We start from the raw sequence: 16276 nt of genomic DNA, 5'->3' as shown, positions 1-16276 counted from the left end.
TGGCAGGAGGTTTTGGGTAGGGTTTGAGGGGATTGGAAAGGGTTAGGGGGTTTTGGAGCAAGGGGTTTAGCAAGGTCAAGGTTTCGGGTAGGGTTCGAGGGGGTCGGAAAGGGCTCGGGCTCGGTTTTGGGGCAAGGAGTCACCTGCATCACAATGACGGCGGCCTGCAGCGCGATGTGCACGTGCAGCATCTCGCGCGGCTGCACGCCCGCCACCGCGCTGCGCTCCCACACGCCCTCGAGCCGGTCCGAGATCATCAGCGTCGATGTTACGATCGCGGGCAGGAAGTAGATTATCCTGGTCGGAGCAGTAGATTAGCTTTGAACAGCTACTTGCTTTCCTACTAAGAAAAGGGAGTCTCCCTTTTCTTAGTGGAGGAATCTTGTATAGATACCAAAAGCCCAGAAAAACGAGCTGCGTTATGCCGGATTCTAACTGAAAGCCCAGTATGTTTCATCGAGCCGTTAGTGAAGTATCAAGGGAGTGAGTTGGTATTCGCAGGTGACCAGAGTAGCTTCCCTAGTTAAAATAGTGCTGACGGGGGCAGCTACGGTAGGTAGGTAATCACATAGTGTATATAACAAGACCCTTACAGATGCAATATTACTAATTGTAGTTTTATAACAATCCAACAAACAACCTTGTATAACAATTTTTTTACAATTAAGTTAATAAAATATTTTGCTTATAAAAACAAATTTATATAAGTTACAATCACATTAAGATGTGGGTGCTCCAGGGCTATATTCTAGGACCTTTGCTATTTAATTTGTATGTGACGGCAAAATTAAGTTACTGCCTAATAAAGGTTTTGTAAATAGTGAAAAGCATTATTTTAAAATTGAAATACTTACGTGACCATAATTCCAGGGGCCATGTAACTAACCATCTCTGGTTCCAATGAACCGAAGATTGGTGTTTTGAAACGCACTGGAATCTGTTGAAAATTAAAATAATTGTCATAACTTAATTTTCTGTTGATAATATTTACTAAAATGCTGCTAAAAATAATGTTAATACTTGTTTATTTTTGCTAATCGTGGTATTTATGAAGCAAGAGCGATTTTACGAAGTTTCCGTTTTTTCTTTTTTTTCAGTAAATAGGCACCGAAATTATGTCGTGTTTTAATATTTAAAGAAGGAAAGTATTACCTGAACGAGATCTTCGTTCAGCCCGCAAGCATTCATCGTCCTCTTCGTAAAGTATTCGTAGGTTTTATGTAACTGCCGCTTCAGGTAGTTGGAGATCTGGTGATCTGTAATATTGGATTTTATATCCAACCGTTTCAGTTTGACTCATAATTTATTTACTGATATTAATTTTATACAAGTGATCATAAATAATCGTCATAACTGTGTCAAATCACAACGCGCTGATATTGCCATCCTCAATTAACACAACAAACACAGTCCAGTCATCATTTATTTATATATTTATTTCATCATCACTATCTTATTCATCATCATCATCATCATTATCACCACCACCACCAACTCACCTGTCATATCGAGCCACACGCTGATAGTGCCGTCTTCAACAATGTCGTCCTCCACATATCCATCGGCGACGCGTAGTGCGAGCGAATGGCTGAAGTTGGCGGGGAAGTATATCGCGCCGTATGTCTTGAGGCTGGCCACGGCTGCCTTAGCTTCGTGGGTGTTGTTGTAGTAGGACTGGGGGAAAGTGATGCTTTTACAAGGGTTTTATTTATTTTAAGTGATTTAAATTATCATATAATTCATCTATACGCAAACAAATTAAGTATCCTTTTTGAGAAAAAATTATGTTCAAATGTGAATTTCGTCCTGTCGTGTTGTATCATTCGTGTCTTGTTGAAGTGAAACTTCTTTAGAATCGTTGTGATTTCAAACCTGATGCAACGGAAAAACGACAGGTAAGGGACACCAATACACAAATGTATAAATGAAGCCGGGAAAGAATGAGACAGAAATATACATACATACTAATTTTATATTTTATATATATTCATCTCGTTCTTTTGTAGATTTACTGAAGTTTCACTTCTATCGTGTGTGAATCGCACACACACCTTTTTTTTTGTTTTTTGTTGCGTTGCGTTGTGTCGTTGTTAGTCGTATGATAATAGATTTCTTTAAGCTATTCAACAATCGAAATATGGCTTAGGTATATAGTTTCGTATAATCAATGTGTTTAAAACAGTTGTTGACCTGATCTGAGTTAAGATCCATAGTTAGGAGATGAAAACAGAAATAATTATAATGCTCTAATATATTCCTTTACCATATTCAATTCCGATAGGAAAAAAATACAATTAAACTTATATTTATTTTTTTTAGATTGTAGTTTTGCAGAAAACTCACCACCATCAAATTTCGTTTTTCCATTTCGTCCAGAAACCAGCAACTTAGCATAAAGTAGTCGCATGATCCGTCTTCATTAATCATTACTCGTGTCAGGTTATCGTTCCTACATAGATCTAGACCCACTGGAAATAATTAGCGATAATTACTTTCATTAGAACTAAATTAGTGTTTAAACAATGGTATTATCTGATGTGGACAATGTAATACGAAGTTTTAAGTTGAGAATAAATCTTCTTGAAATGTTTTTCAATGAAGTCAAAGAAGTTTTTATGATATGCTTTTTGTTTAATTGTTATAAAGATTACGTATATTTTTACCTTGACAGAGATTTCTCTTTTCTATATTCAATCTAATTAAGTAAAACAGAGAATGTAAATCATGCAAAAAGTTCTGGTAAATTAATGAAATCTCTTAGGAGTCTTCACAATTCGTTCGTAATTTGTGTCATAATACCCGAAGATAAAAGATAAAAACGTACGTCTGAAGATATTATTACTGGATAACTTAATTAACCTAATTTTATTATACCATATAAGCCTAATAACAGATAATAACATTTAGGATGGTGACATAATATCGGGTTATGAATAAAATTGAACAACGTACTTGGCACTGAAGCAGCCTCATCATTAACAATAGCGAGATGCAAGTCCTTAGGGTCGTGTCCCACCGCACTGAAGAATGCTACCACCTGTATGATCGGGAAGAGCGCTGAGAATATCAACCCGCTGGAAAGAATGGTTTGTTTCAAATGTAAGAATAATAGGCAGTAAATGATTCAATCAAAATTCCTTTATTTAAAATAATATATTTGACTATGCTCATGTTTTTTGTCACCACATTTATTCATTTAATAATAATATAAACGTCCAGAATATGTTTTTTTTTTATTTGTTTTCACAATATTGTTTTTTATGCAGCATATCATTTATGTATATGGTATAGAGCAACGGTCCCAAAAGTGAACCTTGTGGTACTCCAGTCAATTGTTAATAGTATGTGTAAACATTGCGTAATTTAAAAACTCTCATATTAAGATAACTCTTAGTATCTAACCATTTTATATAGTGTTTACGAATTAAAATTCAAGTTACGTCCCAAAATAACATGTTTCTATTGCTATTTAAAAAAGATTTCCATTTCAACTACTCCGTACATAATCTGTTTTTTTATAGATTAAAAATAAAGACAATGATCAATAAGCGGAATTTTCCAACGCTCAATATAAAATCATGAATAAAAATCATTAAATATAAATCATTCTGACTTAAGCCGGAAACAAATCATGAGAACCCTGTATCAAAGTTTTCGTTAAGGATTATGAGTTCTAAGGTTGAAAATTTGTCAATCAGAGCACGTCTCTATCCAAATTGGTGTACGGAAAGTATGCAGTTTGACGTGATGTGTATATTGAATTAAGTCTATGTTATTTATGATATTCAAGTCATAGTCCGATCTAAGAATTGTTATAAATATCTAATGTGTCTTTTGAGATATCAGAACTATTATAGGCGGCCGAATACCCAAATGCAACTCAAAGCCGTCACTCAATTAATGGCCGTTTATATAAATGACCCTCTTATTTTAAGTGTTATATCCAAACGCCACTTTAAGTTAGGTAAAGCCATTATGTGCAAACAATTAAACTCTTCAGCTTTATATTATTAGTATAGAAATATCACTTACCCCGGATGCCGCGAAAACTGTTGAATGCTTTTAATAAAAACCGCTTTGTATCTGCCCTTTTTTTTACTCTTCAACTCCATGTGATTGTCTTTTTTCGTGAGTACCTGCAAATATGTTATATTTGTTCGAATTAAATATAATTGTTATTTATTTTATCATTTATCTTAGATCCTTCAAAAATATTTTATATTAAATTGCCAGCCTTCAAAGGATTACTTCTTATATATAAAAATCTATTGCTTTTCGTTAGTCTCGAGAATCGCATAGCGGATTTTGATAATTTGGGTTAGTAAAAAGTCCAGGGAAGGTTTAAAAGTAAGAAATATGTAGAAAAACGTATCACCAAACTTTGTATGGCGTTGTGAATTTCGCCGGGTCAGCTAGTTAGTACTATATTTAGTTTTTAAAAATAATACTGTGAGAAATGGAAAAAAGGTAAAAAATGTTTTCCGAGTTTTATTTTAATGTTTTTTTACTGTTATAATAGCTGTTATTCTATAATAGTGTACGCTTCATAAACTCAATATTAATATAAATTTAGTGTTACTATAATTTTTAATTTCTTTGAGTACTTACATCTCGACTACTTGTGACGATGGAGAAGTCTTCGGTGGAGTGGAATCGGCTGTCATTTGATAAGGTGTTGTCCGGTATGACGTCAGGGGAAGAGGAAGTTAGGGCTAGAATAACAGGCATCTACTTTGTACTACTACTACTAGAATTTTTGATAAAAACATTTATTTACTATACAACGCAATCATTCCGCCCGCGGCTTCGTCTGCTTAAATATAATCGCTGCGTTACACGTTGTATCGCAGCGATTATATTTGAATGAAGAACAAAATACAAACACACTTTCGATCTTATAATTATAGTGAGTATATATCAAACAATAAAAAAATAAACTTTTTAACTAAATGACAATGAAACTATTTTCTCAAAAGATTCATCATATTTATATGAATAATTAATATTTTAATATAACAGTTTGAAATAAGTCATATAAAATGTTACGCACGAGTTTTAACCCATTTTTTAATTAGTATGTTTATTAATACTCACTAGATCGCCGTCTGTTTGTGCGTAAGTTTTCGTTTTGCGCGACGGCCATTTTGAGGAACGCCTCCTCAAGGGTGGTACACGAATATCTCCGTAGTATTTCATCAGGCGCATCCTGGGCTAATAACTGACCATCTCGGAGAAGACCAATCTATTGAAATAATATTGGCGTATATCAATTGTGTTTTAATATGCTGTTGGATGAGTAATTGTAGTTAAGATACAGATGTTTTCATAACTAGACAACATTTAATTTTTTTAGTTTTATAGCATTATAAATGAGAAATTTTGAAAGAATAGAAAAAATTTGATCACGAGGCAGGATTAGGACAAGGCAAAAAGGGCAAGGATTAGACAACATTTGTTTAGTTTTGTTGAGTTTTCCATTGAAACACTTAAAAATGGTTAAACGAAGCGTTGCTAGGTCTAAAAGTTATTGGATGTATGATTACGATACAGTATGTTATGATACAGAAAGATCTCCTATTATATTTTATTATATACCTTATTTTTTGATCGTGCTGGAGTAAAGGGTAAATGATAAATATAACAACTACTATACGAGTAAATTATAATAACTGTAATCCTATTAATATTATAAATGCGAAAGTTTGTAAGTATGGATGTATGGATGTTTGTTACTCTTTCACGTAAAAACTACTGAACCAATTGCAATGAAATTTGGTACGTAGACAGCTGGATAACTGGAATAACATATAGGCAACTTTTTATTCCGATATTCCTACGGGATACGGACTTACGCGGGTGAAACCGCGGGGCACAGCTAGTATTGTAATATTTTTACTATAAAATATAATTCATTGGGATTAACCATTCCTATTTATAGTGTAATAAAACCAGAATTGCAAAATATCCAAGAAAATATCCTAATTTGTAAATAAATGAAACAATTGAATATTCAGATTCAATTATAGTTGTTGGAACATAAACATAGATGTAGCAAAATGTTGTGTTTATGTGATTTTACATTTATTTATAATAATGTTACAGCTATAATGTTACATTTACATGATTATCACCATTGAGCGATTGCAAAAATACAGGAAAATATAACCTATCAAGGTCAAATGACATTGCATGTTACTTCTCCATCAAGTGTTGGAGTCGCAATCAGCTATTATAATGGTATGATTATTGTTCTTCATAAATCTTTCATAATATTTCATTTACATAACATACTTTGTATGCACGCTGTAGAGTCTATGCTTGATGTTTCACAATTGAGAGAGAATTAAAAATCGAAATACCAAAGTAGGTATAATGAATTGACGCGGTTAAGAAATGGTTTTTATTCTCATGAGGTTTGGGGCCAGTTTCGCGAATATCTGTAATGGCCGTTTGTCTACTTGACAATTTAAAATCGATGTTTTCAAAAATGATTGAGGTTCTCAATTGGACTGATCTTTTTGGTTATGTTTCGCTAACTCAGTGGGTTAACAAACTATTGACGTGATTTTGCATCTGATGGGAAACTATGGATTCGTAACTAAAATAGGACCTAAAGGACCCTAAAATAGGACCTAAAGGACCTATGGGTCCTATTTTAGAATCTGGATGTCGTGGATTCGTCAGTGAGTATTGGCAGCCCTGGAAAATCGGTGACCTTTTCATGTCATTTTAAATGACATATAAGCTAAGTAAAACATAACTTTGTAAAAGTTGTGGAAGTAGCTATGAATATAGCTATTGAAACGCTTTTAAGTTATAGAATACAATATAATAAGGTGCTCCTCATCCCTTAATTATTAAATTGATTTATTATTATTAGGTGTTGTATTTTTTACATTTAGAGTAAACGATCTTTTACAAAAATATACGTTATTGATACAAGATTTGATTAAGTGTTCAGAACAGCAAATAAATGGGGAAACATAGTTAAAAAATACTTTTGCACATGGTTTGTCTTACCTTATGAGCTTGTTTCGTTTCGTCGATATAATGCGTGGTTATTATCACTGTTGTTCCCTTTGTAGCTAGTTCTGATAGGTAATTCCAAATTCTGAAACAAATATTTATAATTTCAATATATTTTTTTACAATTGGCATTGTATTTCTTTGAATGAGCTGTTCTTAGGAGTGTCTTTGATAATCCGGTAGTTCAATTTGAAGATAATATTATTCTACTAATAAAAGGCAATCCTTTCCTTATCCCTATCCCTTTAAAGCGGACAGCGCATTCGCAGACACTTCATCTGCGAATGTCCATGGACAGTAGGCAAATAAATAAATGTCTTAGTTGTATTGTTTCTAGCAAATGATAAATTTAAAACTGAACAAACAACAAATCGACATTTTCATATTATCTTAATATCTCAGTTCTCAGTAGAGGCATAAAAATAATAAAATACATGGAGGTGGAGCTAATAAAAGCGTTTAATAAAATCGGTCTTAATTTAATGAAGTTACCGTGACGTCTTAAAGCAGTACTAATTCCAATGTGGGAGTTTGGGGGACTACCTTTTAAGGCTCTGCTCTACTCTTTTACGAGGTATTATCTAGAATATCTATAACCTTCTGATGATAATTAATTGTGTCTGGATACTCAAATTAATGATTTTCTCTTTGGTTGCATAGCGTGGGGTATTTATTTTAATCGAAGTAGTCAAACTATTTATTAATTCAGATACATGAAAATGCGGTATATATAATCCCATGAATATTATAAATTTGAAAGTTTGTTTGGATGTTCGTCCGTCAATCATGCTGAAACTACTTAACGGACTTTGATGAAATTTGTTATATAGAAGACAGCAGCCTTAGGATAAAACAGGATCCTCGATATTCAAGCAGAGCCGGTACGAGCTTCTAGTTATTCATAATTTCATTACATATTGCATGTTACGGAGCTGCAAATAAACTTTGATTTATATAACAAACGTAGATAGACATCTGTCCTCTGAGTTTTTGTACAATAATCCAGGATTGGAATGGCCTTGCGTAGGATCAAATAATAGATGTTACTTTAAGCGTGTTGAATCCAAAACAATATTCCATAAAAGAATCACTCCAACCGGTTAAAACTCTAGGAGTATTTAAGTAACAAAACCTTTGTTTCATTTGATAACTGCGAGAGAAATAAAAAACATCCGTTGATAAAAGTGATACAGATTTATAAACTCAGAAATTAGTATTACACATTTTTAATAAGGAATACGGAAGAAGCCACGAATTGAAAGTAGAAGTTTATTAAATTGGAAAAGTAATAAATTTTCCATGATAGAGAAGGTGTTTTATCTAATCGCGAATAATTGATCTGTTTACTTCACCTTAGTCGTAATTGCAGCTATTTGAATACAATGCTACCGGGCTTTGTACAAATTGAAAATTCTAAAGAAATATTCATTGTTAAGCATATGTTTGGTTTAACGGAAGTTTTCGTCTGTTTTGAATGTAAAATTTTTGAAAGGTATACAATATTTGGTTTATTGTATTGTGTTATATAAACCTATGAAAATCGGTTGAATCTTTAAGACTATTCCGAATGTTCCAGATAAACCAAAAAAGAAATCTTATCTTACAAAGATGCCGTAAATACCTTTGGAAGCTTAACAAAAGTTGTCATTTTGACATTAAAAGCATACATTTAAAGTTTTTAATTGTACAAATAAACAATATGAAACCCGTGCACTTTAAAGTGCATCAATTTCAATTGACATTTAATTTATATATTTAAGATCGACTTACGGAAAAACAATGAAGGCACATGGACATATTATTATTTAATAATTATAACGTAGGAGGTGATTACTTCAATATTTATTTCAATTATAATGACTGAGAGATAGACTCGTCATACCTACTATAGTCCATCATCTTGTGGTTTTATCACTTGGTAATGTCGTGTGTTTGTGCTTCAATTCTAAAACATATTTATATTTAGTTTTAGCTGAATATGTAATGTCTACTAAAATTATAAATAAGAAAGTGTGTTTGTTTTATAGAACATCTTTAAAAACATCTTTCGCGTCGCAACGGATCCATTTTATGTTATGATTTTTTGTATCTAGAGATTTTTTTGTAGGCTAGAGAGCGACAAATTGTACTGTTATGATTTCATTTTAATAGAAATTTTCTTAAAATGCGCGAAACTGCGTGCGGAAAGCTTGTATTAGCATGAAATCACACATAACAAAATACTTGGTACATAAACACAGTCACAGAAATTCTAAAATGATTCCTATATCTTTGAAATATTTGGTTGTTATATAGCCTATAGGATTCCTCACTCCTTTACCTACTGGTTCGAAAAGAAACAATTTTTCAATTCGAACCAGTAGTTCGTAAGAGTACCACATTCAAATAAACAAACTCTTTAGCTTATAAGTAAAGAAACATCGATTCTTTCATGATTAATAAGGTTATTTATATACTGTGATATTGTTTGATTAAATTAGATGTGCCAAGATAATTATATACATTATACATATACATAATAGAATGTAAATAAAACGAGTTTAATAAAAATAATGGCTATCTCGTTTATAAATGTAAACCATGTTGTAACTACATACAATATAATTACAAACAAAAAGCCTTTAACATTTTCACAATTATTTTTTTAATCTCAGGCGGTCTTAGCTTCGTGTCGTGTATTTTTCATTTTGTATTGTTGTTTTTGACATTTACATATCAGAGTTTACTTTAAAATGTCAATAAAATTAACGTTTTAATGAACTGACATTCAATTGTAGCGATTACAGTCAAGGTAAATTTAAAGTGCTAGATGCAGCTCAGAGACGTAGCGAAAAAAGAAATAGCATGTGTTAAATCTTCTATGTGTGAGTAAATAGTGAGTGTCACGATACACTTTCACGTTAAGTGAATATCGATAGTTTTAGTTGGTCGGGATTTCTAAGACTTTTTTATGTCATAGTCGGCAATGGAGCTGGTGCGTCGCCTGATGGTAACAGCTACCACTGCCCATGAATATTTGGAGAGGCGTAAGGTCAATTGCAGACTCTACAAATGGATTACTAACTTTAAATGGGGAAGGGATTAAGAAAGGATTGATGAGAGGAATAAAGGAAAGGGCTGGAAGGGTAGGGAAAAGGGTATAGGCCTCCGATTTTTATTTTTCAATCAATAAATATATAAGTACCTCACGTACGTATCAGGTATATATAGAATAGTATTGTGGTTTATATAATCCGGTTCAAATGCTGCTAGGATACGACCTTTTGAAGTTGAGTTACGCGACAGAAGTAAATTCGTCACTTGTAAGTGACGAATTTACTTTTTTATAATTTTGTGTCACGCGCTTTGCCGACAGTGTTGCTCTCTGCTACTTTTTCTAATAAAATAAGTCGGGTCTTTCTTCCTGAGACTATAACTTCAGAACGCATGATCCGATTATCACGGTTTTGCATTCGTTGGAAAGGTCTCGGGATCCGTGAGGTTTACAGCAAAGAAAATTCAGGAAAAATTTCAACAGAAAACCGGGAAAATTATTTTTCACATACAACCATCTGGTGGCGAAACGGAGTTCGCCGGGTTTGATAGTTACATATAGGTATTGCACATGTAAGAAAGGTGTTTTTTCGTTGACTAAGCAACTGAACATGCTTTTAGGTGCTATATTGCAACACTATAACTGTCATTTCTTTTACGAGTATGTACACTTATAGTGTTAAGTGTTCTCTTACTTTTAAACATCAAAACGTTTATGCATTACGGGTTAATCCGTGTGATAAAGCTGTTTATTTATAAAGCTCAGGCTCAAACTGACCTTCTATAAAGGTTACGCATTGTTTGGAATTCGTGAGTCTTAAATAACACTCGGGATGTCTTGACCTAATACATACGACATGGCACTGGACCTTGTGTCTTTTGCATGATTTAATAATAATATTTCATTTACTGATGTTACGGATTATATACTTATACTTATAAATAACTGACAATCAGACCATTTTTATTCATTAAATATATTTTTAAAGACAATTGCTACGCATAATGAATATTTTATAGACCCAAAAATGGTACGCAATTTTTTTCTGTTTGAGTGTTTGTATGTAGGTTAATTATATAAAAAACAGTAGCAGTCGTGGGACTGTCGATAGAAGTGAAAACGGAACTATTAAGTTGAGAGTAATTAAAACTATATGCAAAAATTATATGAAATTTTTTATCTTTTATTTATTAGTTACATATGATGGGTTAAACAAATCATGAACAAAATATAAATACAAAGTGGTTGAAAAAATTATCATTAGCATGTCGGTGGCGCGAACCGAGGATTTTACCCTCTACCAAAACGCTCAACGCGCCTAAAGAAGTTTTAACTTCAAAAACTACTGGGAAATCTAATAAAAAAGGTTTCACTTATTCGCTACATTTTGTTAAAAAAATTGGAGGGGCTGTCCTTTCCTGTCCATGTAACCTGGCAATAAGAAAATAAATTCGCAAAAATGTAAATTCAGTTAAATTAAAATTAATTAGGGGTTTATTAAGTGATTCTTTGTTAAAATAAATAATATACCAGACATCTCGGCTTACATAAAATACGCGCATAAAGCCGTAAAAAAGATGACATTGCCATTTCTTCGAAAATATAAGAAGTGCATAATTTTAAGCATAAACAAGCAAAGCCGCAGGCGAAAAGATAGTTAATTAACAAAGCAAGATATTTTCTATAGAAGGATGAACTGCATAATGCTTTATTTAGTTCTATTCAGCAGAATAAAAAAGCGACAGAACTAAATAACATTACGTTAGTCATCTTATTCTCAGGTCGATAAATCCTAAAATTATAGTTATTATGAATTATCCTTATTATGAATTTACATTTTCGTGTGAAACCATTGAACCGGGGGCTTTAAAGCCGTTCTCAATTTACTTAAAAGAATTCGTTTGTTTGAACGCGCTGATCTAAAGAACTAACGAGCCGATTGAAAAATTCATTTCAGAGACATATAGTAAAATTATAAGGCTATTAGTTAAATCATGTACAGAGTGTAGGTAATTTGATGGGTAGTTATCCTTATGTTTCTGGTCCTTTTTCCTTTCAAAAATTAAATGTCAATAGTTGTTTTTATAGTTTACGAGAACCTGTACTAAAAGCACAAAGGTTTCTTTATTGTGAGTTATTTTCATTGTGAAGTGACTATTTATTCTTATTCCTATCTAGACGACTAAAGTTCAGTTAGCCCACCTGCTCCTTTTCTAGATATGCCATGAAAAAAAGCAAATAAAAAATGAACAACTCTGTATCTTGTCATTGCACAACGAAAAATATTTAAAGCGATATTGATAAATTTATTAACTTATATTGTTGTTTACATGGTAAGAGGGGTCTAGACCATCTCTAATCCTAACTTATTTAATAGCGAAAGTGTACTTTTCAGCGATGAAGCAATAAAAGAATAGATAAAAGTTTTAAAGGTCACTGTTTTTCACAGAAAGACATTTTATTCCTATGGGTATAAGTTTGGTATACAATATAAGAAAATAAGTGTAATGTTAAATTAAACGGCCTACAATGAACGAACACAGCATGCAAAATATATCTACGTACACTTGAACAATAAAAATTAATGATAAAGGAATGTTACACTTTGGTAAAGAGTTTTTTTTTTTTATTGTACCGACTGATACACTAATGGCAAACAGTGTTATAAATAGAACGTTTACGGCGTACGAAACACTGCATGCTATTATTTCACGCCGGTCTTCTGTAAGGGTATGGTACTTCCTCTGTGCGAGCTGGCCCGTTTTGTGCCGAAGCGTACTCGACTCGCACAATAAAACTACCTATCACCGGTGTATCGTGTATTTTATATAAACCACTAGAATCTTCTAGCGAATTTGATGTGATAATACTTGGAGCCATTGAGAAGCATACTATTAGTATTAGGGTAATTAAATGATTGATGAAGGAAAAGAAAGGATTTGGAAGGGTAAGGAAAGGGATACGTGACCTAGGCCCCCCAACTCACTGAACGAAACAGTGCTTTTACAGAGTAGTTTCTAGAGGCCCATATCCTTTTCCCTACCCTTCCCAGTCCTTTCCTTTATTCCTCTCGTTAATCCTATCTTAATTTATTATTATTATACTGTAATTTGACCTTATGCCTCACCAAATGTTCATGGGCGGTTGTAGTGCGACCATCAGGCGATCCACCAGCTCCATTGCCGACTATGATATAAAAAAAATGACTCTAAAGGCATAAAGGTAAAATGTAAAGAAATCGTGCAGGAGTACGTTACCATTACTTTATATACGTGTTAATTACAAGAGCATACAGCATTATCAATGATAAATTCCATGAGGCGTTTATCCTGCTCGTAAATACTTCGGTTAATAAACGAAGTAGGTACATATTTCACAACCTACATAATATATAATTCTCGTATTGTCAATGCTGTGTTATTACATCTTCTTATATTATAAACTACGAGTACATAATTTCAAATTTAAATTGAGAACCTTTGTCGTTTTTACGAACAACGTAAACCAATTGAAAACTATAACACTATATATAGGTCCCAAATAATACAAGTCCAAAATCTGATGATATCATACTTCCTGATTGTCATCTTTGTTATTGATTTTTGGACAAATTTATGTTTATTCTATGATGTTTTTGCTAGTTATAAGTATTATCTCATAATACTTTAGTTAGCATATAAATAGTAACATATATTTAAAGTCTTATTTAACAACGGGAGAGACCTACAAGATTGACGTTTTTAAAAACTTTTGGAGTAAACTAGCTTTTTTTTATATCGCGCGATATGGTAAGCCTATAGTCTTTCCCAAGGTCAAGAATTATTGTCAAATTGGTTGAGTGGTTTAGGTATGAAAGAATCTTTCATGATTTTATGTTTGACAATGAGAAACTTCCATACAAACATTCATCCCCTATTTCAACCCCTTTCCCAAGTTCAGCTCCATCATCATACCAAATTTCATCACGAACGGTTGAGTGGTTTAGACGTGAAATCGTAACAGACAGACAGACAGACATACAGAGTTACTTTCGCACTTGCAATATTAGTAGGGATTGGTTATGTTTATTTATTGTATGAATCATTAACTTTGTTGATACGATCGACGCTTCTGTATGTGTGTTAAGGACATAAGACACCTGCTGTTAATTTTGATAAATGCATTAAGTGGAAATTCGGTATAGCAACTTAATTATTATAACTCACGTTTAATAAAGTATTTATATGGAAGAATTTCATATCCAAAAATTAAATAGCTGCAGTTTAAAACAATTATTTACCGTCGTTTAGTGAAGGTTAAAGAGCTTCAGTAAGTTTTCCTTATAATTAAACGCTTAAGAAGAGTAATTCAGTAAACACAGCGGTTCCGAACGGGTTCTCTTACCGTTATCTAAGGCAATACATGATTCATATGTTTTCCCGCTATCCCGGTTATCGACGTGGTGGGAGACAGTGGTGTTTTGTCGGTAGGCCTATGGGATGGTAAAAGTTGGAATCCTATTCTACTATCCTACTAGTCCTACTATCCTACTAGTCCTACTATCCTACTTCCTACTAATATTATAAATGCGAAACGTGATAAGGATGAGTGTGTGTGTGTTGCTCTTTCACGCAAAAACTAAAGAACCGATTGCAATGAAATTTGGTACGTAGACAGCTGGACAACTGGAATAACATATAGGTAACTTTTTATCCGCATATTCCTACGGGATACGGAATTACGCGGGTGAAACCGCGGGGCACAGCTAGTCCAATATAACACATTTCGAAAAGAGAGGAGGGTTTGCATGAGAATTCTCCTCTTAATAAATAGTTATTTTTAATGTAAACTGAACCGCTTTTAAATTGCCAGAACTATATCTAATTTAAATGGAACCAAAAGCAGACAAAATCTGAAATATTTAATAATAATTCATTTGTAATATTAAAAGAACCACTTCAAGCAAATATTTATTATGTAACAATATATAAAATATTGTAGTGTAGAAAAAAACATATAAATTTTGTTTGTCTGTCTGGCTGTCTGTTCCGGCTGGTCTCTGTAACGGCTGGAACACTTTTAACGGGACTTTCACTGACAGGTTGCTGATGTAATAAGAAGCAACTTGGATCACTTTTGTTCGCATTGCCATAGGAACAGTGATTTAAAGCAATAACCAGTTAGAGTTTGAGTTGCAGCTTGTTTTTGATATTGTGAGTTTGAAGTGAGTCTGAGTTTCAGTTTGAGTGTGATTTAAACCGCGAGACCGAACGCATCTAGCAACATATATAAATAATTCGGCGAAGTATTTAGAAATCGAAAGAAATGATCAGAGATACGTAGCTTGTTGAATGTTGGAGCCAGACCATTTCCCAAGAGATTGGCAAGCGTTGCAAGATGACGCCTTGCATCATAGTATTTGAAATAAATAATAGATCATACGCTGATTATACGGTACGGTATATCTAAACTAATATTATAAAAGCGAAACATTTGTGTGTTTGTATGTGTTTGTTATGATTTCACCCAAAAGGGCCAATTTCAAAAATTATTTTAGCATTAGAAAGCTGCATCTTTATTTAGTGATATCCTACTAATATTGTAAACGCGAAAGAAAGAAAGAAAGTGTGGACAGAAATCTTCGTTGCCCCTTCAATAAAGCGGCTCGACGGAAAACAGTGAGATTTTTGATGATTTAGTCGGTAGGAATCCAACAGAACTCACGGCCCCTTCCCCGGCGACCTTGGATCACGCAAGATTTCCCCACTATAAAAGAGGTATCTTATATTACAACCTTACTATATTATTAAATGTATACGATTAAAAGAGATACGTAATTACATTGTAAACATAGTACGTACCACTTGTGTGGCGAGATATTACAAATCATCATCTTGTATTATCAAAGACCTGCGTCACAATTATTACTACATATTGTCGTGGTACCCGGGTAAAAAGTAGCCTATATGCTTATCTAGACTATAAAATACTCTGTACAAAATTTCATACAGATACGATAAGCTGTTTTCGCACGAAAGAGGAAATAAACATACAAGCTTTCGCTTATTATATCAGTAGGATTATTGACTTTTAACCACCGCGACCTTGTCTAGAAGTTTTTACTAAGAGATCAACGTCGTACTACTGAAATCTTATCTGTATACTGTGGTATTTGTATAAACGTATATGAATCCGTCATATTATAAATAGTCGTACATTGAACACTGACTCCACCCT

General features: G+C 33.1%; 1 protein-coding gene across 1 annotated transcript in view; it reads right to left on the bottom strand.

The window, feature by feature from the left end:
* LOC119837792 (ABC transporter G family member 20-like) overlaps positions 1 to 16276 on the bottom strand; it is a 46515-nt gene that overhangs the window by 3676 nt on the left and 26563 nt on the right. Inside the window, exons 5-14 of the mRNA XM_038363549.1 lie at positions 7021 to 7111; positions 5095 to 5242; positions 4609 to 4712; positions 4033 to 4136; positions 2953 to 3074; positions 2344 to 2468; positions 1500 to 1674; positions 1153 to 1256; positions 855 to 937; positions 144 to 297 (exon numbers count right to left, since the gene is read on the bottom strand). Of these exons, the coding sequence (XP_038219477.1) occupies positions 144 to 297; positions 855 to 937; positions 1153 to 1256; positions 1500 to 1674; positions 2344 to 2468; positions 2953 to 3074; positions 4033 to 4136; positions 4609 to 4712; positions 5095 to 5242; positions 7021 to 7111 (1210 nt within the window). The remainder of the gene's footprint in view (positions 1 to 143; positions 298 to 854; positions 938 to 1152; positions 1257 to 1499; positions 1675 to 2343; positions 2469 to 2952; positions 3075 to 4032; positions 4137 to 4608; positions 4713 to 5094; positions 5243 to 7020; positions 7112 to 16276) is intronic.

Source organism: Zerene cesonia, chromosome 29 (assembly GCF_012273895.1).
Source record: "Zerene cesonia ecotype Mississippi chromosome 29, Zerene_cesonia_1.1, whole genome shotgun sequence".
Taxonomy (NCBI): Eukaryota; Metazoa; Arthropoda; class Insecta; order Lepidoptera; family Pieridae; genus Zerene; species Zerene cesonia.
Note: the sequence above shows the minus strand (reverse complement) of the source record. Positions and strands in the feature narration are given on the sequence as shown.